General features: G+C 37.8%; 1 protein-coding gene across 1 annotated transcript in view; it reads left to right on the top strand.

Annotated features, from left to right (window-relative positions):
* FBXL13 (F-box and leucine rich repeat protein 13) overlaps window positions 1–26,741 on the top strand; it is a 43,796-nt gene that overhangs the window by 13,662 nt on the left and 3,393 nt on the right. The window contains exons 6-10 of the mRNA XM_086474316.1: window positions 2,049–2,168; window positions 3,147–3,273; window positions 9,432–9,515; window positions 17,060–17,194; window positions 23,007–23,170. Of these exons, the coding sequence (XP_086330442.1) occupies window positions 2,049–2,168; window positions 3,147–3,273; window positions 9,432–9,515; window positions 17,060–17,194; window positions 23,007–23,170 (630 nt within the window). The remainder of the gene's footprint in view (window positions 1–2,048; window positions 2,169–3,146; window positions 3,274–9,431; window positions 9,516–17,059; window positions 17,195–23,006; window positions 23,171–26,741) is intronic.

A 26,741-nucleotide genomic window follows, 5' to 3' on the forward strand; every position in this document is an offset into this window, starting at 1 on the left:
CTCTTTCCGTTTTCCTTTCCTTTCCTTTCCTTTCCTTTCCTTTCCTTTTTCCTTTCCTTTCCTTTCCTTTCCTTCCTTTCCTTTCCTTTCCTTTCTTTCCCTTTCCTTTCCTTTCCTTTTCCTTTCCTTTCCTTTTCCTTTCCTTTCCCTTTCCTTTCCTTTTCCTTTCCTTTCCTTTCCTTTTTCCTTTCCTTTCCTTTCTTTTCCTTTCCTTTCCTTTTTCCTTTCCTTTTCCTTTCTTTCCTTCCTTTCCTTTCCTTTCCTTTCCTTTCCTTTCTTCTTTCCTTTCCTTTCTTTCCTTTCCTTTCCTTTCTTTTTTCTTTCCTTTTCCTTTCCTTTTTCCTTTCCTTTTCTTTCTTTTTCTTTTCTTTCTTTTCTTTTTCTTTTTTTTTTTCTTTTTTTTTTCTTTCTTTTTTTTTCCTTTTTTTTTTTTTTCTTTCCTTTTTCCTTTCCTTTTCCTTTCCTTTTTCTTTCCTTTCCTTTCCTTTTCCTTTTCCTTTCCTTTCCTTTTCTCCTTTCCTTTTTCCTTTCTTTCCTTTCCTTTCCATTTTTTCCTTTTCCTTTCCTTTCTTTTTTTCCTTTCCTTTCCTTTTTCCCTTTCCTTTCCTTCTTTTTCCTTTCCTTTCCTTTTTCCTTTCCTTTCCTTTTTTCCTTTCCTTTCCTTTCCTTTCTTTTTCCTTTCTTTCCTTTTTCCTTTCCTTTCCTTTTTCCCCTTTCCTTTCCTTTTTCCTTTCCTTTCCTTTTTTCCTTTCTTTCCTTTTTCCTTTCCTTTCCTTTCCTTTCCTTTCCTTTTCCTTTCCTTTTCTTTCCTTTCCTTTCCTTTCTTTCCTTTTTTCCTTTCCTTTCCTTTTTTTTCCTTTCCTTTCCTTTTCCTTTTTCCTTTCCTTTCCTTTCCTTTCCTTTCCTTTCCTTTCCTTTCCTTTCCTTTCCTTTTTCCTTTCCTAAATTCAGTTGACTGTGTTGCCAGGCTCCACATTCCTTACAGACTTTCTGCAAGTTAATTATTCTGAAAGGATATTTCTTAGATTTATCTGTCTTGAATGAAAAACAACTGCACTGTGAAATAACACCAAAGCTACCACAGTGGCTGAATTATTGCAGAGTGATTGCTGTAACACTGTGAATTAAAGCTTCACCTGTACCTTATGGTCACACAATGAGGGTGTGTGTTCGGGTTATTGTTTTATTAGTAGTGCTATTCCTACCCATATGTTTCTAGGACTTTGGGATTTGCAGTGATTCTTTGTGCTGCAACAAACTGTGCAAGCCAAAATATGATTCTATCCTACAGAATTCTGGGATTAATTTTGTATTCATCAGGGAACCATGGAATAAATACCAGGAATGCATTGAAAGCTAAGTGTACAAGTAATGTTAAACATACCAGAGATATGATCTGTATTGAAACACTTACCCAAGTCATAGTCAGCTCTCTAACCTTCTCAACTTGGCTGAAAGTTTTTCTGTCTATCACCTACTTAATTTTTACAACCTTTGTGTATATTATGAGTTAGCGATTCATGTGTGAGACATACAATTAAGTGAAACACGCCGAGAAGAACTCAGGTTAACTCTTCATGCATGTGTACAGAACAGCTACCACATACATAAACTACCTATGACTTTTGCTTCTATGCTAGAGATGATTTTTCCTTTAAATTATTTCAGTTCCTTAAATTAACAAAGATACTGAAACATATATTACTCTGAAATGTTTAAACAGGTTCTGATACTTTGGAGATGTGATTTCCAAGCTCTGCCTTTTGGAATGCTATCATATCTGAGTGTTGTAACTAATGGAAGTTCTAATTATCTCCAACAGACTTTTTTTCAGAAAGTTCTGGGTTTTAGCAGTCCCAAAGATCAGCAACTTTCTAATCAAGCCATTAATTATTCTGATTCCTTTTGAGCTTTAAAAGGCTATTAAATATATAGCATTATTAATTTCTGCTTATCTACACTGCAGGCTGTTGAATGCAAATTGTATATTGACTTGTATGGAGTAGGAAAAATATATATTACAAAATTTGCCTACATTTCTCTTCTAGAATCAGTGATGGAGGTGTAATGCCATTTGTACAAGGTTCTTCAGGGGCAAAGTTAAGAGAGCTGAATTTGACTAATTGTATTCGTGTCACTGATGCTTCTGTCACGGAAATAGCACAAAGGTACCATAGTCCAGTACAATGTTTTTCTAGTGTGTTAGCCTTTCTACATATTTCTAATATTAATGTTCTTAATATGTTAATAAATTGGTAACATTATACAGCAAATTATACACAGAATATTGTACTAATAAATTACCAGCCCCTTTTAGCATTGTGAATCTCTTAAAAATGATCTATTATGTAAAAGGGAATTTATCAATGTAAATATGGAAACCTGAGAAGTCTTAATTTCAGGATTGAAAAAAAGTGCTTAAATGATGGCTGCCAGTGACAAAACTGCATTAAAAGATTTGTATGTATAAGTCACATTTTTGTAAAAATAAATACTGATGTCTGCATAAACAGACATCTATTGCTAAACTTCATTCCTGTTCCTCAAAGTAGTATTGGATAGCTGAGCATCACTGAGCATAGGTGCGCTGTCTGAGGAGTCACATTTCTCAGTTCTTCTTCAGGTTTTGGTTATGGGAACATGTATTTTACAGTGCTTACTTACACAGTAAAATTCAGTCTTCCGTGTATGGTCAGCAAGTGCTGATTTACAGAACCTGGCAATGTCTTCATGTGCTGTGTACCATTATTTGTGTAGCTGTAGCTGAGCGTGGATACAGCCACCAGGTCTTCCATTCTGTCACTGCAGTGAGCTTTGAAGTTCCTGTGCAAGACACGAGGGATTTGGAGATGGGATAAGTCAAGCATCAGACTAATTGATTTCCATGTATTGATTTAATTTCATTGCTGTTCGTGGTTTAAAATACTTGTAATGCTTATGCGTTGTAAGTATAATCCTTCGAAGTGCCTATGTAAGGCAGGTATCAAAAGTCTGGTGTAATTCCATGGGTCTAGAGTGCTTGCCTTCATAGCTTCCCTGAAAAAATCTTAGCAAGGTTCATTACAAAAAATGTACTTGCTATACTGCATTTCTGTAACAAAAATGGAAAGATGGCATTTCTGATTTTTTTTTTAAATTTAATTTAGATGTCATGAATTGACCTACCTAAATCTGCGTCACTGTGAAAATGTGACTGATGCTGGAATTGAAGCTTTGGGAAATATGTCATCATTGATATCCATTGATCTCTCTGGAACCAGCATCTCAGATATGGTATATATATATATATATATATATGAGTAAAGAATGAAGAATGTATTTACTATTTATCTAGACTGTTTGAAAAAATGCAATAAAAATCAATTCATTTAAAAACCTGCATGGATACGAAGCAGTGGAGTTGCAGTATCATGAAAACATATTTTAGAAATGTATATAATACGATATTAGCCCATGTATAGGCGGTGCTCAATAAAAGGTAATTTTTATATTGGACAATTTTCACATTTGAAAGGGAGAAACAGAAGCCATCAAAAAGAGAAAGTTTGGCTGCTGTGAAACTGATCTGAAAAAAATACTTGTTAAACAGAATTTTTTTGCTCCAAGATTATTAGACCTGAGGAAAACTGAAAAAAGAAGCTATTTTTTAACTGTGAAATGTGTAAAAATTATGTTTTCCATGAGCTAGATTTTATGATGAGAAATCCTGAGTGTTAGCTCTAGCAGAGGCACTACTCTACACTGTGGTCTAGAAAATAATTGCTAGTGAAAGAATTACTAACAAGGTGTCTTCAATGTGTCAAGTTGCTGAGACTCTGGAAAGCAAAACAGCAAATGCAGGAGCCAGGTTAAACATCACAGGCCTCCGTATTAGATGTTCTTAGCAGGTCCTGCCTTGTGCGCAGGATTCAGAGACAGTTCTGCTGTTCCCTCTACTTTCAGGGCAAACTCTCCACTGAACACAGAAATCTGGGAGAAACCTTGTGAATAAAACTTGCCATAGAGACTATTCACACAGTCACTGCTCAACCAAAATTCTGACCAAGAGCTTTATTATTTGGCTCTAACACAGTGTTTGTGGAAAAGTAATTAAAATGTGAAAAAAAAAAATATAAAAAATGCCTGTATCTTTTATGGAGGCCTGAAAAATAATATTAAGCTAAATAAAGAGGGTTGGGAAATCCAAGAAGAATTCATTTAATGTGATCATTTAAAATATCATAAAATTATATCTGAATGAAATTTATGCTGCCTGGAATTACAGTCCCACAATGTTTCAACATAAATGTTTTCTTTCTTCTTGCCTGCCACAGCTAATCTTTTCAAAAGCTGTGTTGCTTCTTACTCTAGTTTTCACATAGCACAACCCATGACCTCGGCAATGAGCCAATCTCTTTTGCTTACACTGCATTTCTAAGGCTTTCAGTTTTCTGTCTCCCACAAGACAGATAAATTAACCCGGAAACTGGCCATTTATCGTTTTTGTAATTTCTGATCTGATTGCTAGTACTAGCTACAGAACTGCTACAGTTTTTGCTGTTTGCTGTGTTTAAGCATATAACATTCACGCATGTATAATAAATACATTTTCTGATCTTAAAACATTATTTGATAAAAGGAAATCTAGCAGTCTGCTTTGTAACAAGCTCGTATTTGTATGCTTTGACTTTATATTATGCATTTTATTAGCATGTAGAGGAATTTGTGTTAAGATCTCTTTCAATTTAGACTTTGGAGGTATTGCTTTAATAATGTAGCAGAGAGCACAATGTTTTATGTGCAGTAATCAACACTATTATGCTGTGCTGATAAAGAGAAATTGTAAGGCTCACGTGCTTTCCTGTAGTCTCTGTTGCTTTTTAGTGTGAAACAGTAGAATGGGCAGCATAGATTTGCACTACACAGGAGAATTTCCCTTTCTAGTTTTTCAAATGACAGCAGAATCATTCTGCCCATCAAAGCAGAGCTGAATTTACTGCAGTAAGGATGACATATACTTAAGGAAAGGATAGAGGAGAAAAGATACAGTAGAGTCAGATTTTCTTGCAGATTTGTGCCTCAGGTATGATTGATTTAAATGTTAATCAAAATTGCAGTTTTTTCCACTGTTGGTGCCTTCCTCTGTAGTTTCTCTGGTGCCAAATAAGTGAAATGTTCCTGTTGCAATCTGTCCTTCATTCAGGGAATGTGTTGCATTTGGAAGAAATATATTGACCTTTAGAATTTTCCTGATGAGAACTTGTTAATAAAATAAAAATATTTACAGTACCATGTAGAATCCCAGTAATTAAAATATCCAGTGCTAATAAGAAATATAACACTCATCTCTCTCTCATGTTTGGAGAAGTTTATTATCCTTGTCGTGAGTCTACTTGTCATCAGAAAGACTGGGAATTGAATAAAATAAAAAAGTAGCCTAGAATAAAAATCAGGTAAAATACTTTAAAAATGGAAAGAACCCTGATACACTTCTGACATCAAAGATAAAAAGGAAATAGGTAGTGTACAAAGAAATATTCTTTGCTTATGCATTTTCTTCCACAATGACTGTCATGCATTACATTCTCTCTTATAATAATCTAAGGTGGCCCCATTCCTCTTCTGGCTGAAATCTCTTATAAAAAATTATGTGTAAAATTATGTGTGGCGCCAAGTCAGCTGATCACTTCCAGATTTTTTGCATACTCTAAAGTTAGGGATAATTTTTAGTCATTGGGAACTCTGGAGTAGTTGTTAGAGCAATGTATAGACAGTTAGCTCAACTTTCTTTTCTTATATGTTTTTAATTAATGATCTTCAGATCCTGGCTGGCCCTGAAGGCCAGGCTGCAACGTAAATATTTTAATAATATGTTTCTAAATACAGAAAAAAAAAAAAAAAGTGGCACTTTGGCTCTTTCCACAGCCATCTAGAGCAATTTCTTTGCACTCTTAGTGCAATTCTGGGTCTACAGTGACTTGAATCCATAGCCTGGCTCCACATTTTGGTCTGTTAGAAAATTAGGCCAGTAGGACTGAGTAAGAGCCTTGTGAAATTTAAGAAAAAAATGTTGTCAGGTCTAATAGATATAACCAGCAATAGTCTGCAAATTAATTAGTTGAATTTGATTTCCAAAGGAAAGGATGTGACAAATCACATGCATTCCCAAGGCAGGGAAAAGGAAATGTTAAAATATATTGAAGTGGGCTCCAAATTCAGATGTTAGCACTCCAGTTTGCTTGGGAGAATAGAGAAAGAGAAAATTTGACCTGCAGACTTTAGCAACTTAATTCTGCATAGAAGTAGGAAATACTAACGCAGAGAATCGTTACAATCGATGCGAGATGTGCTAACACCTTGAGTCCCAAGGGAAATCAGTAGGACTTGAAGGTACTTAGCAATGTTGAAAATTTGGCTCGATATTTTTACAGGACATTTTGTAACAATGAGAGCCCTGTCATCTGGACTTAGTGTCAAGAAACGCTGGTAATCGTATTTCGTAAGTTATGATCTGGTCTAACTGCAAATAATGTTAGGTACAGAAAATTAATTTTTTGGCATGCATGATACAAAAAGTCATACGGGAGGATTTATGCACTGCAATAGAAAAACATCTCTAGAGCTCCTGTGACCAGGTCTGGCCCACCTTTATATTAGTTCAGGTATTGGAAACAGTATAGCTACATTCGCTTACCCATTTTCCAAAAGGTTTTTGCTATCTGAAACTGAACTTTGTTCTGCCACATATGTGTTATTAGCAAAATGATACTGCATGAGAGGAATTGCATGCTTCTCTTCTAGTGTTTGATCTATGCAACTGGTGCCTGACTGTGGCCAGTCTGTTCAGAAATCTGAGCATTTCAGAGGATAAGACAAGTCATTTAGTATTAAATGGCTCAGAAACGGAAGGTGGGAGATACCTCTTAAGAACTGTCTTGCAAGACTGGAGTCACATTGAGGTCAATCTGTTTGGTTTGAGATATGAACAGGAAGTAACGTCTGTATATCTCTCAAACATAAAGATACATTACAGATGCTCTAAGGTTTCAAAGAGATGTGAACAGAAATCTCAGAAGTTGAAAACAGCATAGCACATGGTTATTGTTAGTGAAAGACGGTACTTTCATTGCAGTCTGCTGTTGAAAGGCAGAGACTTGCAGCTTGTGAATATAAATAATATTTTGTATGCCATAGTAAGTGAAGGCCCTCACCAACTGGTACAGTCGATACTCATTTCCTCATCTACAAAACCAACAGTGAAATAGTAAATGATGTTCCGCAAATGTTTGTAGGTGTCAGGTAATAAAGTAAATGAAACCGAATAAAAGTGTAAAAATTGCTTGAAAAAAACAGCTGTTGGAGAGGAATAAGAAGTTTCTTTTAAAGTTGTTTTCTAAATGGAAATGGTAATATACATGCTACACAAGAGATGCAGGACAAAGCCTTACCTTTCGCTATGGCAACAGAAGTTTGTACATGGGGTTATTTCTTTATGTTAAAGGGGAAATATTTTTTTGGAGAAACATAGAGGAGGTGATCCTAGTCTGTATGCTGCACAGTATTTGTTTTTCTAGCATCTATTTCCAGGATTTCCAATGATAATATGATAGTTCTGACCATAAATGTCAAAAATGTTTGGATGCTTAGTATAGAAGATAAAAATCTCTAGAAATAGGTCAGTATCCTGGATGGGGATCCCTGATATTATTCATCAGGGAATACTACTGAACAAATCAGGAAGTCTAATAAAACTAGTGATAATTGACTCCTTTGTACATAAGTTAGCTAGAAAAATAATAGTTAAAAATTTCATATAGATTAGACTCCCTGCGTGGAACTTGTTTGAAGAGGTTTACTTTTGGAAACATAAAAGTTTTGTAATTTTTCTGTGTAACAGACAGTTCCTAGTGACATTTCTTAATTTCTATGTCTTCACACTTGCCCTTCTCAAATCTGGAATTATTAATGAAATGCCTCAAAGGAGACCGTGATTTTAATTGAGAAAAAAAAAAAAAGTTGTTCTGTGATTCATTGTCACTCTAGTCATATAAAATAATTATAAATTAACTTTGAAGCACCATTAGTTGCTATGTAGCAAAAAAATCTTTACAATATTCTTTAGTATTTCATTACCAAGTACCTTAAAGTAGAGCCACTTTGAAATAAAGAAAAATGCAAGAATAAATTATGTCCATAAGGTCACACCTATCACTATCAGCCTCTTCTGTAAGGAATTCAAGTTCTGACATAAACCCATTTGGGGTTTAAATACATAACGGCTTTTTTGTCTTGAATAGGAGTGCTCTGGTCAACAAAAATTTGAAATCTGTAGATTTTCATGAAGCTGTTGAAAGTAAGGGTCACCACATAACCGCGTCTGCTGAGAAAAATGCAAATTTCTTTGTTTTCATAAGTAGCCAGGACTGGAAATCTCCTTCATTGTTCCATTTTTTGTTTTTATTCAGCCTGTGAGATTTTAGGAATTTGCAAAATTTGAACTCCAGCCACTCTGTTCCAGCATTATCATTACAGTGTCCACATCTGGATTCCAGACACTATTTACATGTGCTTATTTTTTCAAGATGATATTTCCCTTCTGTGCAGTGCTATTTACTGCCTAATTGTAGATAATTTAATAACCATATGGAATAAATTTTTTTTCAGTAAAGTTTACTTATTGATATGAAGCACAGAGATATTCTGCTGTGACTATCAAAATACATTTGCCAAAATCGTTTAATTCTCCTTTTGATGAGAGAGTTTAGGATCAGAACATGGTCCTGTTTCCTGGTGTACAATTGTGCAGTAAAAATCACAAAGCATCTTTGGATCCTTTTGCACTCCTAAAATGGGAATTTACCAGAGTTTTCACCTCACCATTGTCCTGAATATGGGAGTTGTTCACGCACCTATGAGTGTGACTGCACCATTTCAAATGCTGTACCACAGTTGTAGGCATAAAGTCCTTACTGGTAAGAAAATCGTAAAGACAGCAATTTTAAGATATTTGTTGTAGCAAATAGTATTTTGTTCTTCCAACAAAAAAAAAAATTGTGAAAAGTTGTTTCAAACCCAAATTTTGGAGTAGATCTGTAAACGTATTTTGCTTTATGAGAGTCCTGGTCTGTGTCCTGTGGAACTGTTTCTTTTCTTCACGCTACTTTTCTTCAGTTTCTTTCTTTCTGAACACATAGGAAAATCTAATTTTTTGCTTTCTCAGTTGAACTATTTCTGCAAAGAATTCTTAACCCTTGTACCTACTTCAAGCAAAAATCAGAGGATAAACTTATACGCATTCTGCTGAAGACAATGACTTAAAAGGTGCTATAATTCTTAGATAGACGCTTGAATATACAGGCATTTGATATTATTGACCATCTTAACATATTAAATATAATTACATATAACTGGATGTATTGACTTTTAAGATCAAGTTTTCTGGAATTTTTTAGGGCTTGAGAGCTCTTGGCCGCCATAGAAAAATAAAGGAACTTTCTATATCAGAATGCAAAACCATCAGTGATACTGGGATTCAGGTAAAACTTCACTTCTTGGTGTATCCTGGAATTTCTTCAAATTAACCACGTCCAAAACTGATCTTATTTCACTCTGTATGTCATCATTCATTCTTCATTACACCATTCTACATTCTCACTCTTACAAATGATTCTCCCCTTTCATTCATTTTTTTTTCATTCCTACCATGAATTTTAATGTGTCTTGAATTCTGTTTCACTCTGAAATTCACTGCACAAGAGCCTTAATTTCTACTGAATTGTACGGTGCAAATTGTAACCTAAATTGCTGGTACTATTATTTCTTTCTTGCTCTACAAATCCTTCATCAATTTCTATCTAAAACGTACTTTTCCCGTTGCTGGTGTGGGCTTTCGGGTTTTGTTTTCTGCTTCTTTAGTCAGTCATTTGTTGAATGCCGTATTTAGATGACTTAGCACGCGTAGCTTAATGGAATAGTTGAATCTGTTCTGGTCTGTTACACTTGGTTGCTCATGTGCTGCTGATATATTGCTACACATCATTATCTCATAGTTACAGAAAGCTATGTCTCAATACACCTCTGAAGGCATCTGTCTTACCAGCATTAACGGCATGATTAAAAAGAACAAATTATATTTCAATAAGAAATGCATGTGCATCTTCTCCAGATTGAATAGGTGTCTTACCTGTTTTATGGGAAAAATAGCACAAACTGCACTGTGTCATTATTTGAATAAAACTTTTTAAAATGTCCTATGAAAACATCAAATGCGTAATTTATCCATATCTACTGATGAAACTCATCTGCTATAAAATGGACTACATGTATTTTAAGCTAGATGTTTGAAATACTGATTTCTTATTCTAAAGATATCATCATGCTCACAGCAAGACATCTATTGAATCTCACTAAACATTTTTTCCATTGTTTTTCTTTTAAAAATTATGATTATATACAGTGATTTTGAAATTTAAATTGACCTGGGCATATAAAGCTAGATACTGTTCTTAAAGTAAAAAGGATGAAACATGTATTGTTTAGTGTTCTGATCTCATACTTAGCCTATGAACTTAGAAATTTCCTAGGGTCAATAATCTTTATAAAGTAATCGGACAGGGAATTAATTTGTAGAAAGACAACCTACAAATTGAAGTTGCCACAAAGGCAGTTATTTACATTGATGAGATGGTAACAATATACAAGGAGAAGGCTGAGGTACTCAACAACTTTTTTGCCTCTGTCTTCACTGGCAACCTCTTCCGACACATCTCGTGAGGATGGGCTGCAAGATGGGGACTGGGGGAGCAAAGCCCCTCCCACTGTAAGAGAAGATCAGGTTTGTGACCACCTGAGGAACCTGAACACACCTGAGTCTATGGAACCTGATGAGATGCCTCCCAGAGTCCTGAGGGAACTGGCTGATGTAGTTGCCAAGCTACTCTCCATGATATTTGAAAAGTCCTGGCAGTCAGGTGAAGTCCCTGGCGACTGGAAAAAGGGAAACATTGCACCCATTTTTAAAAAGGGTAGAAAGGAGGAGCCTGGGAACTACCAAGCTGCCAGCCTCCCCTCTGTGCCTGGGAAGGTCACAGAACAGATCCTCCTAGAAGCCATGCTAAGGCACATGGAGGACAGGGAGGTGATTTGAGACAGCCAGCATGGCTTCACCAAGGGCAAGTCCTGCCTGACCAACCTAGTGGCTATTGATGGTGGAGTGACTACATCAGTGGACCACAGAAGAGCCACAGATGTTGTCTATAAGGCCTTTGACATGGTCCCCCACAACACCCTTCTCTCTAAGATCTGATCTCTAATTGGAGAGATATGGATTTGATGAGTGGACTGGTTGGTGGGTGAGGGACTGGTTGCATGGTCGCATCCAGACTGTAGTGGTCAACGGCTCAACGTCCAGATGGAGATCAGTGACAAGTGGTGTCCCTCGGGGGTCCATACTGGGACCAGTACTGTTTAATACCTCCATAAATGACACAGACAGTGGGATTGAGTGCACCCTCAGCAAGTTTACAGATGACACCAAGCTGACATGCCTGAGGGACAGAATGCCATCCAAGGGACCCGCATAGGCTTGAGAAGTAGGCCCCTGTGAACCTCATGAGGTTCAACAAGGCCAGGTACAACCCCCGGTATCAATACAGGCTGGGGGATGAAGGGATTTAGAGCAGCCCTGACAAGAAGGACTTGGGTGAACGGGTGGGTGAAAAGCTGGACATGAGCCTTCAATGTGCACTCGCAGCCCTGAAAGCCAATTGTACCCTGGGCTACACCAAAAGCAGTGTGGCCAGCAGGTCGAGGGAGGTGATTCTGCCCCTCTAACCCACTCTGGTGAGACCCCACCTGCAGTGCTGTGTTCAGCTCTGGGGCCCTCAGCACAGGAAAGACATGGACCTTTTGGAGTGGATCCAGAAGAGGGCCATGAAGATGATCAGAGGGCTGAAAAATTAACAGCGGGGTGGAGCACCTCGCCTATGAGGACAGGCTGAGAGAGTTGGGGTTGTTCAGCCTGGAGAAGAGAAGGCTCCAGGGAGGCCTTATAGTGGCCTTCCAGTACTTAAAGGGGGCCTGCAGGAAAGGTGGGGAGGGACTCTATGAGGGGGTGTAGTGATAGGACAAGGTGTAATGGTTTCAAACTGAAAGAGGGGAGATTCAGGTTAGATATTAGGAAGAAATTCTTCACTGTGAGGGTGGTAAGACACTGGAATAGGTTGCCCAGAGAAGCTGTGGCTGCCCCTCCCTGGCAGTGTTCAGGACCAGGCTAGATGGGGCTTTGAGCAACCTGGTCTAGTGGAAGACGTCCTTGAACATGATAGGGGGGTTGGAACTAGGTGATCTTTAAAGGACCCTTCCAACCCAATCTGTTCTATGATTCTATTCTATGATAATTTATGAAATTGCACAGTGAGAAAATACTTTCTCTTTTGAATAATCAGCAATTATCATAGGAATATTAATACTAATACAGTATTTGAATTTCATTTTACAGTGCTGATAAACTCTTTTATATTTCTGATTTACTGACTTTTGGGGTTTTTTAAATGAGCGTCGACAATGGTACTTGCTGTACAAATATTTATTAGACATACACTATCGTTACAGCAGTAACTACATACTGAACTCTGATTTATTAATACTCATTGTCTTATTTTGGTAAAATCAGTTATTCGGTGTTACTGTAATTCTTTTTACGGGTAAAGCATTGCACTGGAAACTGGAAAAGATTCAGAAAGAGCAATAGGAATGATCAGAGGTGTGGTAGAATCTCCATAAAAGGAACAGATAAGTAAGCAAGGAACCTGCAGTCTGGAAAGGAGATGGCTGAGGGAATACAACTGAGGTCTGTTTGCAAGTGGCATGCAAAGAGTGGATAACAGTCAACTTTTTGCTGTTTACTTCCATACATAATATAGTGGGCATGAAATGAACCTAGTTTGAAGATTCAGAATGAAGAAAAGAAGATGACTGTTTCTAAAACATAAACTGTGAAATTCCTTATCCTTATCACAGGTTGCTTGAAGCTTACTTAAATCCTTACAGAGATTTGACAAATTCAGTATGATTGCATAGATTTACTGCTTTGTGTTTCAGAGCAATATAAGAAATAAACAGTAGTCGGTAACTTTGCCAAGTTAAAGAAAAAAAAGAACCATCTGTCTTATTAGGAAGGAGAGAGGATTTACATCCAAATAAGAGCACTTTTTCCCGTATCTGAGAATTGTTCCTGACCATATGTAACAGAAATGCTTAAATCATGTTTTTTTAATTATAACAATTTCATACCCATAAATAGTTGCAGATCATAAGGCTGCAGGTACAGGCAATGCCATCACATAATCCGTCTTCAGTTTCTGCATTTTTTCCATTATAAAGCTCCATCATTTTATAGCCATATATTGTAAGAATGAGTCAGTTGTTGCTGTACCACTAGGGATGCAGCTGGATTGAATATTGTTACCCAGCACACACGCCAGGCCATTAAGATTTACTTCTTTAGGAATAATTCTGACTCGCCTTTCATGAATGTTCTCTGTAAAGTTCCATCGTTTTAACGAAAACAATGACCAAGTATGTACATCTTCTGTACCTCACGGAAAGTCGTGTAGCACCAATGCTGCTGCTTTCAGAGGAGAATATTCCCTCCTGCATTGTGCTGTGCTTATGGCTAAGAAGCTACTTCAGTTGTCTCACTACAGAAAGTTCAAAAAAGACTGTGAAAAAAGAAGTGTTTGTGCTTTTCTTGTCTGCCATACGAATTTGAACTTTTTGAGGGAGAAAGCATCAGTTGAGAGTACATGTAGGAGCTACAGAAGCCATGTTGTCATGGATCTGGGGAGGGCAGGAGAAAGAAGAGGAGTTATGAAGTAACTCAAAACAAAATGGCAAGTCCTTTTTTGTAAGGTGAATCTGATGATATGAGTTTACAGAGAATTTGTAGAGAGTAATAGAATTGTATGCTGGATGACTTGGTTATCCTTTGATTATATAAAGAATATTTAAACTATGTGAAAAGAAAATGCATGTTAAGAGGGCTTTAATAACACTGTTAAGGTAAATTGCTGGAAAGTTATAAAATAACTAAATAATATAATCAATAATAATATAAACAGAAATAATGTTGACTGTACAGTGTTAATTCCTTTACTTGTTCCCAAGAATTATAAGAGTATGTAAATGCTTATGTGATCACATATTTTGTAAATAGGATCTTTGCTCATTCATAACTCAGATGATGCTCACTTAATGAGCAGCAACTTAGTATTTCATATTTTCCTTGATGATTGCCTGTGTCCCCAGGCCTTATTTATACAGAATTAAAATTGTGCAAGTAAGTTAGAAAATTATGTTATTTCCTTCATATCGTGCTTGTAGTGTCTGTATATCTTCACAACCTCTTCTGTTATTTTCTTTATAGGCATAGAACCAGGGATATAGAGATGAAGAGAGCAAGAAAAGCTCCATTCTCTTTGATTCCAAATCTAATTTTAGTAGTATTTGCAAAATAATGTAGGGGTAGACTTAAAGTTAAGAGCAAATTCAGAACCTAACTTTGAAGGATATTTTAAATATCTATGTAGACACTCTATGCCAGTAAAAACAAGATAATCATAGCTCACAGGCATTGAAATCTTGGCTTCAGCTTGTGCTACATACCCTAGCTGAGAATGTGGTGATTAAATCATCACATCTGAGGCCTAATTCTGAAGGGAGTGCAGTTTCTCTTTCTTATACATGGGAAAAAAACATTCAGTTATTGGGTTTAGAATCTTTCTGTTTTGCAGGCAACAAACAGCCTGTAGAGTTAAGACTGAAATAGGAAAGGTACAGAAGCCAATAAATATAAATTCTGAAATGTCCACTCTAACCAGTCCTAAGTTAAAACATTGACATTCTAATATTTTTGTAAAACAAAACAAGAACCCAAAGCCCAGGAAGCACTGCCTTGCTACAGCTATACAGATAGACAGAAAAAAGAAGCTAGACTGAGGATACAAACAAAAAGTTCTAGAATTCCGGTCTATGAAACAAACTTCAGGCTTAATAAGTTTCTTTGCATCTGTTTAGGTAAGACTTATGAAAATCACATAGAATCACATAATTTTTGGTCATAACAAAGCTAATATTTTACAGTGATCAACCATACATTAGTGTCCGACTTCCGGTTTATGTAAGGAAAAAATAGCTATGTGTCAAAGGCAGTTACTACATAATTACTATGGATTTTTTTTCAGAATGAGGAATACGTAATATTTGTGTGTCTCTGTGGCATGCACATGTGTTCTTTATCCATGTGGTCCTTAGTCTGTTCACCTCAGAACTAATTTTTGAAAGTTTTGAAAAGCTTCGTGCAACCAGTGTTTTTTATTCAATCTACTACATAAGTATTTCCTTCTTTTCACTATGGAGGTAGAATTTCCACTCTGGTAAATGACAAATTACATTGGCCTTAGGCCAAGATTAGCAGGCCTGAAAGATCAGCTGAGCGACAAATTTAAGCATCTCACCATGGTTTTAGGCTGGACATCACAGAAGGGGAGAGGTTCTCACTGAAGCTAAAGCTTTGCTTGAGCTCCAAAATGTTCTGCGATGCTCACATCATGGCACTGTTAGGTGAAGAAAGACGATTTTAGGTTGTTTGGCTCTTGAGTTAATAAATCTACAGGCTCTTCAAGAGAAGGTTTCCACAAACACAAATTACGGTCTACCTTCTCCTTCTTTTTGTAGGTCTAAAAGTGCATATTTTCAGGTTTGAAAAAAGTAAACAAAGTTTCAGAGTGTAGAGAAGAAAAGTATATTTTAAGAATCTATGTGGCCTTTCATAGGAGTTTTATTGCAAACGATAAATGTGCATAGTAAGCCAAAGTTTTAATTATGCATGTTTCCTGAGCGTTTTATGTGGGATTCTGTGAAGGTATTTAAAATATACACTTTAACATGCATTTTGCCAAAAATTTTTGTTCATATGAACAACTGTCAGAGTTGCAAGTAAGATGAAAAATACATGAACACATCAAGTTGGTCAAGATGAAAAATACATGAACACATCAAGTTGCTCAAATTGTCCCTTTGGTCTTTTCAATTGGCCTTGTAGAAGAGAACATGGAAAAGGTATTAATGTAAAAATTAAAAAACTCATGTAGAAGCTGGAATGTCTTAATATTAGTAATAGTAATAATAATAATAATAATAATAATAATAATAATAATAATAATAATGTACACCTATTTATTACTAGACATCTGCAGGTCACCAAAATGTTTTTTAAACAGTTCTTGCAGTTTTATAATGTGTGAATTTATCTCCACTCCATTTTATAAGCTGGGAAAGCTCACTGAACAGTTTGGTGGGTTAATTTCCAGAATGATCTGTTTTACATGATGTATGAAAAAGCTAATATCTGAATTACAAAGGTGCTGGGAGTGAAGTCTGTGGGATCTGCAGGTGCTTATTCACTCTAAAAATGAGGATAGAAATTGTAGTCAATAGGTATCACAGCAGGAATTACATGGCACTTCAGCCGCTGTTAGTTGGCCTGAACTCCATGGAGCAAATCAGAACGTGGAACTCCAGAGTGACAGTCTCTTCCCACTCCTTTCCAAAAAAAAAATTAATTTATACAGATACAGTTGCTTGTTCATTTTTGAAAAAAAAAGAAAAAAAAAAAAGAAAAAAAAGGAAAAGTTAATATACACAAACCCAGGCATTTGCAGAGAGTGGAAGAATAAATGTATTTGGGGCTGGGCCTTTAAGCACAAACCTTTAGGTTCTAGGTTGTGCTCAATTTAAAGAACTCAAATTCAACATATTTTAATATGTACAATGGAACTTACATGAATGTTAGTCTAATGAACACATCGTATAAGCGATGGAAAACAGCCTCTTAATGCATCTCTTCTTTTTCTAGTGACATTCACCACCAACAGATCAACGACTTCACCACTAATAAAGAGTACCTAGAAAACCAAAGTGCCTGAAGTGGATCAAAGGATTGATGTAAATGTATTGTAAACTGAGAAAAACAAGTAGTTGTGTCATCTAAGACTGGTTGGTTGGTTTGTCACTCTTTCAGGAGTTCTGCAAGGGCACAAAATACCTGGAACACTTCCATGTCTCTTACTGCCCTCAGCTGACGGATGAAGCTGTGAAAACAATGGCATTTCACTGCCACAGACTGACATCTGTCAGCATAGCGGGTTGCCCCAAGGTGTGTATAAGAAATGGGGCATTAGTTCTGGGATTGCTATAGCAAAGAAGTACTTAGTATTTCATTCAGAAATGTGACCTGCTGGCATCTGTGTCTTGTCACAATTCTACAATGTAGTCAACTCATTTAGAAATCAAAGCTTAAGTTCAGCTGACTTTCCATGAGTTTGCTCTTGAGCGTGTTTGGTGTTTTTCTAATGCTTGCAGTTACATAGAATCATAGACTCATGGAATGGTTTGGGTTGGAAGGGACCTTAAAGACCATCTAGTTCCAACCCCCCTGCCATGGGCACGAACACCTTCCACTAGACCAGGTTGCTCAAAGCCCCATCCAACCTGGCCTTAGGACACATAAAAGTGTCCATGCTGTATCAGGTAAAAGATTGTCTTTCCAAGGGTTGATGTCTAGGGAAGGGTGAAGAGAGGAGGGCTTTTAGTGATATTTCCTGCAAACACTCTCTCAGTTTCTGGTGTTTTGGGTGTTTCCAAAGGGTGATGTCTTTGCTTTAATAACTCTTGGTATTTTTGTGCTTTACTTTTTCCAGTGCTCTTTCTGAACTCAGGTAAAGCATAAACTGTTGCATGAGAACTTATACCTGTGGTTTTACATAGCAGGGCAGTGGCTACTTTGAAAACAGCAGTAGTGCCTAAAAGGTGACGCAATCAGAGATGTAAATTCATGCTTAATTATTTTGAAGATTCTAAGCCTAAGAAACTAAGTCCTTTAGAAAATAAAATGTATGAGGTATTTGGATAACATACCTATGGAAGGGAGTCTTCCTTAGGCCGTTTATAGAGAGAAGTATTCCTACAAAACATCAGCCAGGGAACATTTCCTCAGTTCTTCAAGAAGCCCCGTCTCTCTACTGACTACTAGGAGACTCAGAATAATAATCATCCCAGGGCTATATGAATATTCCCTTAATATCCAAGTTAGTGTGAGAGTTTTGCAACTGTCACCAGTGTGCTTTGGTGAGTTCAATGTAGTGTACTCTGTTTAGTAGGTTATTACCGATAAAACCATGTGCAGTTGCAGCCATATTCAATTAACTTCAGGAAAGCTGCTCAACTAATTTTCAATCAGGATGTCGATATCTGAAAAAAATACAATTATTTCCAGTTATTAATTTATTTAGATTCATCTATAGCGAAACTTGGTTCCTCTTTACTATGAGCTTATACTACAGCATTTTTGCTTCCTATATTTTCTGTATCATTTCTTTTGATTACAGAATCACAGAATCACAGACTGGTAGGGGTTGGAAGGGACCTCTGGAGATCATCTAGTCCAGCCCCCCTGCTAAAGCAGATTCACCTACAGCAGGTTGCACAGGACGCGGCCAGGCAGGTTCTGAAGGGAAGGAGACTCCACAACCTCTCTGAGCAGCCTGTTCCTGTGTTTTGCCACCCTCAAAGCAAAGAGGTTTTTCCTCATGCTCAGGTGGAATTTCCTGTCCTACAGTTTGTGCCCATTGCCCCTGGTCCTGTCACTGGGCACCACTGAAAAGAGCCTGGTTCCATCCTCCTGACACCCACCCTTTAGATATTTATAAGCAATTATAAGGTCCTCTCTCAGTCCCTCTTCTCCAGGCTAAAGAGCCCCAGATCTCTCAGCCTTTCCTCATAAGAGAGATGCTCCAGTCCCCTCATCATCTTCGTAGCCCTCTGCTGTACTCAAGGTGTGATCTCACCAGTGCCGAGTACAGGGGCACGCTCACTTCCCTGCTCCTGCTGGCTACGTTATTTCTGATACAGGCCAGGATGCTGTTGGCCTTCTTGGCCACCTGGGCACACTGCTGGCTCATGTTCAGCGGGCTGTCAGCCAGCACCCCCAGGTCCTTTTCTGCTGGGCAGCTTTCCAGCCCCTCATCCCCAAGCCTGTAGCGCTGCAGGGGGTTGTGGTGACCCAAGCACAGGACCCAGCACTTGGCCTTGTTAAACTGCATACAATTGACCTCAGCCCATTGATCCAGCCTGTCCAGATCCCTCTGCAGAGCCTCTCTACCCTCAAACAGATCGAAATTCCTGCTTAATTTTGTGTCATCTGCAAACTTGCTGAGGGTGCACTCGATCCCCTCATCCAGGTTGTTGATAAAGATATTAAACAAGACCAGCCTCAGTACTGAGCCCTGGGGGACGCCGCTTATGACCAGTTGCCAAGTGGATTTAACTCCATCTACCACGACTCTCTGGGCTTGGCCATCCAGCCAGCTTCTAACCCAGTGAAGAGTACACCTGTCTAGGCCATGAGACGCCAGTTTGTCCAATAGGATGCTGTGAGAGACTGTGTCCAATGCCGTACTGAAGTCCAGGTAGACAACACCCACAGCTTTTCCCTCATCCACTAGTCGGGTCATCTGATCATAGAAGGAGATCAGGTTGGTCAAACAGGACCTGCCTTTCATGAACCCATGCTGGCTGGGCCTGACTCCCTGGATGTCCTGCACTTGCCATGTGAGCGCACTCAAGATGAACTGCCCTATAATCTTCCCCAGCACTGAGGTCAGGCTGACAGGCCTGTAGTTCCCCAGATCCTCCTTCTGGTCCTTCTTGTAGATGGGCGTCACATTGGCAAGCCTCCAGTCATCTGGGTCCTCCCCTGTTGACCAGGACTTCTGATAAATGATGGAGAGTGGCTTGGCAAGTTCCTCCACCAGCTGCCTCAGCACTCTCGGGTGGATTTCATCTGGCCCCATAGACCTGTGAGTGTCCAGTTGGCATAGCAGGTCATTAACTACTGCTTCCTGGATTATGAGGTAATCCTTCTGGTCTCCATCCCTGTCCTCCAGCTCAGGGCGCTGATTACCTTGAGGGAAACTAATTTCTGTGCTTTTAACTATTTTCTTTAATAGCAAAAATAAATACTTGCTGCATTTTGGCAATAAGCATTCAAATTAAATTTTTAAAATGCTGATTTCATTATTATTTTTTTAATTTCATGGAAAAAGTTGTTGTAATATTGCTTCCATCACTATCAAGTAGGAATAGACCAAGTTTATTACTACTTTTAGAAGAGTTCATCTTGAGCTATCCTTTAAAATTCACCATCCTCATTGGACCAGTTTCCCCCTTTTTTCCTACTGAAGTGCCCATGTCCTGTTTCCTTCCGCAATATGTCTGCAGCCATTGCTTGTCCCTGCCTTCCTCCTTTCCAACACTGAACTCCACAACCCTTGATGATCCTTTCAGTGCTCCACACAGTCCTCGTCCTCTTACTCACTGCAGCGGCTGAACAGAGCCTCCTGGCCAACTAGTTTGAGATTACTTTGCTGACGGGTTAGTCAGCCATTAATTATAGATATGCTGATCAATTTGTTTGCCCTCCAAAAGTTCGTAAGTTTCTCAGCCTTTAGGCCAAAACCCACAGGCTGTATTTCTGGTCTAGCAGGCCAAGGAAGTTGCTCTGTGTCTTAGTTTATATTTTACAGATACCTAATGTACATTATTATTTATTAAATACATGGGGCTCAATCTCCTGTATCCTTTGCTTTTAGATAGATATTAAGCTTTTTTTTCCATAACAATGAAGTTAGTTATTGTTGCAATCAGTCTTCTTCGCCGTGCTTTCCACTACACCATATACACTAACACAGGAAAACAAAACAAAACAAAACAAATCCCTATCAAATGGCAGTAAATGCATTTAGACAGGAAATTGGAAGAGTTTCTGATTACCAGAGCAGTGAATTGTAAAACAGCATCCTGGGAAGTGAGATGGGGCAAAGTATCAAGGAATATTAGGATGGCTCTTAGTAAGGGAATTAACTGGGTCATTTTTTGTAGTTCCTGCAAACGGGAACAAGAACTAGACTCAGTGACCTAGTAATCCCCTTCCAACACTTTGTTCCTAGATGGTATCTTTTCTTTAAATGGTTATAAAGCCAATCTGTTATCTGCTAATACCCTACTATTTTCAGAAAAGAACATCAAGACTCTTCCAAATAAACCTACACATTTTAAAAGTCTTTTTTTTTGTCTTGAATCCAGCTTGTGACTCCATAAAATGAGATGGGTACACCTGTGGATGTTAAAACTAATGGGTCTTTCAAATCCTTTGGCAATCTCTAGTGTAAATTGAGGACATCCAGCTGCTAAGTAAAGAAATATTTTCCACTCAGAGACTGTTTAAAAATGGTCAGGAGATCAAAGTAAGAATGAATCTGTTCCAAAGGATATATGTTAATATATTTGATGGTTATATCCTCCAACATCAGCTATATTATATAAGAAAAAGAAAAAAAAAAAAAAAAAAAAAAAAAGGGAGAGAACATGGAAAAAAATCAATACAGAAGTACATGCCCATTAAGAATGTTTTGGCATGTGCTGTGTTATGCAGGTTACTCTAAAATTAGAAAAGCTTATCACTTTAATCATATCTACTGGGGCAAATTAATTGTCTGAACAAAATCCACTGGCTTCAGCAAAAGTACAGTGAGCCTCCCTATCACATTTCTGCATACCTAGGACAGGTACAAGTCATTTTGGAAATGCTGATACTATAAAATACTCAGTAGTGCAGTTCTGAGTCTTACTCAAGGAATGAGCCTGACTGAAGAGTAATTCTTATTTCATAGGAAAAAAATGAAGTTGCTGTAGGAAACATATCCTACACATGAAAAAACACAGCAAGAATTGAAAATAAATCTCTGGTTAAATGAATCATCTATTTAAATAGCAAAGTTCTGAAGACACAGTTTGATGGACAATGAATTCTGTAATTCAGTCCTCTAAAGGGAATAGGATTGCGTGTATGATGAACGTAGATTTCTTATAAATGCATCTGATACCGATTACTGACTTCAGAGTCAGCAACTTTTTATTTCAATAGGAATATTAATCTTTATTAATCCATTGCAGATCTTAATGTTGAGCATATAGCTAAATCTGGAATAAGCAAAGCACAGAATTACCTCTATATTCCAGGAGGGCTGTATCACGAGATAGTGCGCTAATTTTCTGTTTCAGAACCCAAGGTCCCAGCTCCATCTTGCCTCCTTGTCCCTTTTAGATTCTCACAAGATTGGCTGTGAAATGCAAGTGAAACCCTCGTTTCTCTTTTCACCATCCCACTCCACTGATTTAAAAGGTCTTTAGTATGTCCCCTCTTGTTTTTTGTTCCTGACTGAACAAGGTCATTAAGTATGTGCATAATGTATTCTTGATTGTGCCCGTTGAGGTCAATGGAGCAATTAAGTAGCTTCCACAACTGCTTATGGACCTTGAATACTCTATGTCTTGTGTTTTTCTCAAATGCGATTTCCAGCATTAATGGCAGTGAATATCAGTTTAGAAAAATAGAATTGTGAGGTGAAACTAAATAGCTCTGCTTCAGAGCTACAGAAAAACAACTACACATCAAAAAGCTCTTGGTGTGAAACACTATATTCTAACAGAGAACTGAGATACAAAGCTGATATAACTAAACTATAAGCACAGCCTTATTTTAGCAAGAGCAATGCAGTAGCAGGTAAGGCTAAAGGCTTATATGTCCTACGTGCAAAATTATGAGGTTGGGAAAGTTTAAACCATTCTGATTAGGTTTTCCCATTAGGGAAAAAAAATCCCACAATACTTTAGACTGTACTGGAATCAGTTAACTAATACCTAATATGCTTCTGATATTTAAGTGACAGTTCCTGTAGAGCCTTTTGCAGAGATTCAGAGTTCTGCTGTGCCAGAAACTTTACTTCCACACTGTACTTTAAAACATAGTTTTCTTACAAATCAGACACTAAAATTGTGCTCCGTGGTTTTTTTCTTTCAACTATTCAATAATTTTCTAACTTCTGAGTGTCTTGTTGCTTTATTTGCAGATGACTGATACCTGTATCAAATACTTGGCTGCAGCCTGCCGTTATCTCCACTTCTTGGATGTCTCGGGTTGCATTCATCTTACTGACAAAGCACTGAAGTATCTGTGGAAAGGTTGTAAGCAACTCCAGATTCTCAAGATGCTGTACTGTAGAAGTATTACCAAGTAAGAGGGTACTTCCTAATCGTAATTCAGAGGTGGTTGTAAATCCAAAAACATGAGGTTTTTTTCTTCACTGGCATCATGGTGCCATGCTAGGTATCTGGCTTGAGCCATCCTGCTCCTTTATCTGGGGAGTGTCTACGTTGCAGCCTTAGGACTCCTGTGGCCTGCTGTAGGTACCTACATGCTCTAGTATGTAGAGACGCAGCTTCAATGTCCGTCACCCTTCCATGGGGGTTAAGGACATCACAGACCAGGCACTGTATACCTAGAACTGCACAGTGGCCAGACATGCCAAAGGGACTGAAACTGGAAAAGAACTGAAGTTTAAGCATGGTTGATACATCTGGGTATACAACTTAATCAAAATTCATGAGAGCAAGAAATATATCGTACTTTCTTATACAGATAGTATCCATATCCTAGAGCTCTACCCCCACTCTAACAGGACCACTGTAGGTAGAGCACTCCCTGCTAAACCATTCCAGGGTTTAATAGTCACTTTAGAGACCACAATGCAGATGCTTAATAACTTAAAAGATATTTCTAGTGTGCTTCAGGCTTTCCAAACCCTCCTTGGTTTATTTCCCTCTGTCTCACCACAAACAATTCTGCTATCATTATTTTTATTTGCTTTACTTCTCTCTGACTTAGTTTTCTTAATGTCATCTGAGAACTTCCTTCTTAAACCCTCTACTTCTAATTAAATACTTGTTAGATACAGAAAGCGTTCTGAAGGGTTGATATGCAAGAGTAGTAATTGAAAAGATTATTGTAAATGAACTGCACTGTTCATTCTGAAAAAGATATTTCAAATACTTTTAATGTCCTCATAACTTTCTGATTTACAGTTTTTCTCATATTAATCCTCAAGGGATTTTCTATTACCCCAAGGATTACTGTTGTTGACTTGCTGTTTCTGTGACTTCGTATCTCTGCTCAGAGTCCCGTTCCGGCTCTGGTTGCTTACACATCTTTCCATAGAAGTGAGATGTGGTAGGAACAGAAATTTGTGAGAGTTCCAACTTATGTTGGGTGAGCCATGATCAAAGAGCTGACATGACTTCTCAGAAAACCATTTGCATTATTGTAGCCTTTGCAGGATGACCCAGGATTATGCCTCTGCCTTGGAGTCCCATATGCTATGGGTTCTCCAAATGTCTTGATTAAACTCTTCTGACTCAGCCAAGGAATTTCCCAACCAGTTATTTTTACTGTAAAGAAATCCCTGGAGAGTTATAGATCTTTGCAAAATAAAAAAAGCAACCATGAAACCTACATCTCCACCCAGTGTTATCTTTGCCCTTTTTGTGATTTTTAGAACTAGGCAAACTTTGCCAATTTCACTTTCTGGAGCCTGATTTTCTAGTATGGGATGGTAGATGGTTCTTTTCTTTGCCAGCCTCAGTCTCTAACCCTGTGCACCATATGTTCAAAGACAGGAAGCTCCTACTCTGTGCCATCTGAGTCTGGGCCAGAAACTATCAAATGGATCAATCATGTAGAATAATTCAGCGCTGAAGATCTTTTGCTTGTTCATTTCAGCAGGTCTGAAGAGCCTCCCTAGACCTAGGCAGGCTGCAGAACAGACTGACCACATCAGGATCAGAGTGGCTTTTCAGTCAGATTCTAAAATTGTCATTAGATGGAATGACACTCAGAAAATAAAAGGGAGCTCACAGCTAGATTCAGATATGTTCCACATCCTGTATGTGTCACACTTTAGAAAAATATTTTTTATTGTAGTTCAAGGCCAATATTGCAAAGATGATAATTTATCTTCTGCCAATAACTACATCAAAAGCACAACAAAATATGGCAGTGATTCTACAGTTAGGTGTCTTGCATTAGCTTTTCAATGACATCAAAAGCAATGACAGTAGTCACTAATATGTCACAATGTATTTTTATAAAACTATGTATTTCATTCACAACCTGTATGTTTTCAGTAATGAATAATAAGCAACAGATCGTCAGAAAAATGAACAACTCATTCTGTTTTCAGACTAACTCTTAAAACTACATTCACGTTCTTAGATTTTCACAGAATGTAGAGGAAAAGGCTGGTTTCAGGTGTAATTTACATTCTGCAGGTATGAAACAGATTTCAGAGACATTTCATTCCCTGTTTAAGGAGATGGAAGAGGACATACATGTAAAAATCAGGTTAATCTGGAGAACCAGACATGCTAGTGGCTTAGGTTCTAAATAAACAATAGAAGAAACACGGTTTTAGTTTAAAGTTGCCCTAAAAAAATCTATAAATCATGTATAATTCATTTTGCCAAAGGAATTCTCCATTATTTATTATTAAACACTAACTAGTCCTAGCAGACATCTCTTGATAGACTGAGCCTTGAAAATATTGAGGCATATCTCTTGTATTGTGTCACATTCTTTTTCAAAGTTTTACTTTTACTGCTTTGTTAGATTAAAATAGAAAACATATGGAGCCACAAAGGTCTTCAAGTTTCAGTCCAATGCAGCTTCATAGGAAACAGTTACGAGCATATAAATTGGCCATTCTTTCCAGTATCTGGTAGCATTGGAGTTTATATTTGCCAACATACTAGCTTGGTTCCAGGTTTATGAAATGTTAGAAGGAAAAAAAAGGTCTATGGCCTGATGTCCTGCTGCATATTTCTGTATCCAGAGGCTAATGACCTTTCAATTAATCCTGTTTCTAAATGCCATAAAGAGTCATGGATAATCTACCTGTGGGAGTATATGACACTGGTACAACTGATTTCTTCTACTAGAGGAAAAGAAAGCTGACCAGCCACTTTTTAAAATGTGGCCTCTGTTGGAAAAGGTTGTATTGGTTGCGATTCACTTGGGACTAATCCTACAACAAAAAACACACTGGGATCCTTAGAGAAACACTTCTCTTCCCTGTAAAACATTCTCCTTAAACTTCAAAACACAAATACCATTTGAAGTCAGCTGCAGTGCTGAGAAAGGTGTGGCGCTCTATTAACGTTGCTGGGTGCGAACTGAGAAAGGAAATCTGCCCCGGCCTTGATCAGCCAGCCAGCCTTGAGCTCTCACCAAACGGCAACCCGTCTGTAACAGTTTGGTTCCACCAAAGGCAGCTCTTTGACAGCAAAATTAAATGCTTCCTTCTTTCTTGTCTGCACTAATATGAAACCAGTTACATGTCTTTTAAACTCATGACTACTCTGTTAACAAGTGACTCATCAACAAATACTATTACAATTTTTGCCTTTTAAACAGAAATTACGTTGGGTCTTAATAGCTACAGTACACTTGGAGAACATTCTGATTTTTGTGGGGTTTTTTTTGTTTGTTTGTTTTTTTGTTGTCATCTTTTATGATGGTTGCTGTTGGTTAGAAACAAGATTGCAAGAACTCTGTTTTCTTGAAAAAGCAGAATTTCTTAGATATTATCCAAATATTCAGGTCTCAAGCCAGAAAGGATCAGGAGTCCATCACACGTAATCGGAAATGAAGACAGCCTACACACGATTTGGTCAAGGACGAAGAATAATTACTCTTAGGTTTTCTCTTGAAGAAGCAACAAAACTGTCTTCTCACTCACTGTAAATCGCTCTCA

Source organism: Leptosomus discolor, chromosome 1, assembly GCF_034619465.1.
Source record: "Leptosomus discolor isolate bLepDis1 chromosome 1, bLepDis1.hap2, whole genome shotgun sequence".
NCBI classification, from domain to species: Eukaryota; Metazoa; Chordata; class Aves; order Leptosomiformes; family Leptosomidae; genus Leptosomus; species Leptosomus discolor.